Below are 3,103 nucleotides of genomic sequence, written 5' to 3' on the forward strand. Positions count from 1 at the left end.
CAATTTTTTGCACACGACTCCTAGAGCTATATAACTAGGTCCTGCTTTCTCATTTCAGTATCCTTCACTTTCTTGCCTGATGAGCTGCCACTTTGGCAGCGAAACAGCTGTAGCAAATTTTTTTGTTTGTGAAGTCTACAACTCTGAAAATATTACTTGCAATACTTACTACCCAAACTTGTGTGGATTGAGGTCGCGGTGCTGTCGTGGAACCTGCTTAGCCCTAACCCTACCACTAGTGCCTGCGCTGTCGTCGATTCGACACAGATCCTGATATACTGGGACACCGTTGGGTTTGTGAGTATCAACCGCATGCTTGTATGCCTTCTTTAGACTCCGCTGGCTAGGTTGCCTTGTCCATAGTAGAAATATGAGTAACAGTAATAGTCCTGAGAACGTCATTATTAATTTTAGTAGTGATGAGGAAGGGGGAGATAGACAGATTACTGTGCCAGTCACTGATGCACGTGTTAGAGCTGATGCACGCACCAATTTAGATGCACACACCACTGGAGATGCACGCACTGAGTTAGATGCACGCACATCAGCCAACACAGACGCACACACAGAGACAGGCACACACACAGTAGGCGCAGACAGCCTGGACGCCGAAGCCGCACATCTGGCACGTCTAGCGCAGTCTGAGTCTACTGTGACACACCAGCATGATGAGCTTGGCGACATTCGTGTCGACCTTGACTACATATGGGGGAAATATGCCCAATTATTCACACCCATTGTAGACACATTTGTCAAACACTGCAAGCTCTACACCAAAGCAGTCAATGCACTATTTGATGCAGAGGTGAGACTTGCGCAATTCAGACCGCCACTCTCATTGGCTCATAAGCCCAAGACCACCGGGGACACGAAGCTAGATGAACAAATAGCGCAGGTTACAGCCAGATGTAACCAGGAAATTTGCATTTTGCTAGCGGAGTCTAGGAGGGTATCATGCATTGAGGCGAAAAAGCCACTGAGTGACTGTAAGCACTCACTCCCAGCAGCAGTACGACATGTCGTCCAGACCGAGCTGGTCGTTTCTCCACGCATTGATGTTGATGAACTGGCTGGACGCATTAGGAGCCATGCTGAATGCCTTGCCGACGCACCAGCACCACCGCCCGGTGAAAATAGTACTGCCAACAAACCAGTTGTGACACCTGCCCCACCCCAACAGCAGCGACAACAACAGCCGCAGCAGCAGCAACAGCAGCAGCGTAAGACGCCACGCAAGCAACAACATCAGCAGCCAGTAACGCCGAGGCAGCAGCAACAGCAGACGCCGAAGCAGCATCGTCGTCGACCTTCTAATCACGACGTTCAACCCACGTCTGAACAACAGGCAACGACTAGCTCAGCACGCCGTACGCAACGCCGCCGTCCACAGCAGGCCTCAACGCCGCAACCGGTACGACGCTCGGCGCGTAACGCCCCGGCCGATCGCTAGGGGCCTGGGGACCACCGCAACGACCGACCTCCTGACGGTGACAGCCCCCGCAGACGACAACGACGGCGTGGAGGTAACACCACCAACCACAGGCGCCGTCGCCGTAAACGAATCCGGAAACAAAGCTCAGATCTTAAACAATCTCTACGCGAAAACTGTTCTTCACGGGACACCATCACGTGCTTGGACGTAAGTGTACCAGTTGAGCTTATTGAACTTCTAGGACTAGGACTTAAGTTCGTTCCTAGGCTCAACTCACTACCGAGAATTGATAATGCTGACATTTCAAAGTTCCTCAGAAACATTGCCATTACAGCACATTTCCACGGTAGATCCAGTACACCCGATAGATTCCGTTCCTTGTATAAGCCGTCACACTGGCATCCACCAGTAGCATCTATTTCACCGGATGTTAGAGCTTTTATGAGAGACGTTGAACTAGCGGTTAGAAACTTCAAACCTAAGAAGGTGGCCAGCAACTTGGGTCCTATTGAGACCACCGCGTTACACTTTCTAGCCGATGCTAAACATCTAGTTATTTGTCCGGCTGACAAGGGTAGCACTACTGTAATAATGAGCCGCATTAAGTACGTCTCCCTGTGCCACCAGCATCTCTTTGACAGTAACACCTATCGACTGGTACATATCTCTACCTTAGATTTAGATGATTTGCAAAGAAAGTTCATCAATGCAGCTAGGCCTATCTTAAGAGTCCTACATCGACGAGCCAGAGCACGGTTGTTGACTCCGTCTAATGATTTACCAAATTTTTATGGCCTACCCAAGTTACATAAAAATCCATTGAAAATCAGACCAATTGTAGCATCTAGGGGCTCCCCTACATATGATTGGGCTAGACTATTTCACATCTACCTATGGCCATCCGTGATCTCGAAACCTAGTGTACTCATCAACTCACATGACCTCCTGGACAACTTGCAGAACATAGAATGGAATGAGAATCTCTGTTTCCTTACACTAGATGTTGTTTCACTCTATACTTCTATTAAACATGTTGACGGTCTCAGAGCTCTTGCTTGGCACCTTAGAGACATGAACATCCCCGGGACACATAGACAAGCCCTCGTTGGCATCATGAGACTCATTCTCACGAATAACTTTTTTCAGTTTGATGACAGAGTTTTTCACCAACTCAATGGGACTGCAATGGGTTCCCCAGCCGCAGTTGTCTATGCCAATATTTTTATGCTGAGAATTGAACACTTCCATCTTACAATCCTTAGAGCTAGTGCACTCATTTTCTCTCGCTACATTGATGACCTTTTTTCTATAGTGGACCAAACCCTAGTCCCTGAGATTATAGAAGAGTCATCGAGGAACTGTCCGATTAGATTTACACATGAGTGTAGCCAGACCAATTGTATCATGTTAGACCTCGCACTGTCTACGCAGAACAATTCAGTATGCTCACGCTTGAACTTTAAATCCACGAACAAGTTCGCATATGTTTCACCCAGAAGCTCTCATCCACAACACACCTGGCGCGCCATTGCAGTAGGCGAGATGACAAGAGCACAACGAGGTGCAACAGATTCCACCTCAGCTCACGGTACGAAGCTGTTCCTAAAACAGCGACTACTAGCACGTGGGTATTCTGCCAGCGTAGTCAATGCAGCCCTTAGATTTAGAAAA

General features: G+C 48.3%; 1 protein-coding gene across 1 annotated transcript; it reads left to right on the forward strand.

Moving 5' to 3' along the window:
- Positions 1–370: 370 nt before the first annotated feature.
- LOC135828681 (uncharacterized) lies at positions 371–1,450 on the forward strand. The gene has a single exon (XM_065341102.1). The coding sequence runs from the start codon at positions 371–373 to the stop codon at positions 1,448–1,450; it is 1,080 nt and encodes a 359-aa protein (XP_065197174.1).
- Positions 1,451–3,103: the final 1,653 nt, after the last annotated feature.

Source organism: Sycon ciliatum, chromosome 12 (genome assembly GCF_964019385.1).
Source record: "Sycon ciliatum chromosome 12, ocSycCili1.1, whole genome shotgun sequence".
Lineage (NCBI taxonomy): Eukaryota > Metazoa > Porifera > Calcarea > Leucosolenida > Sycettidae > Sycon > Sycon ciliatum.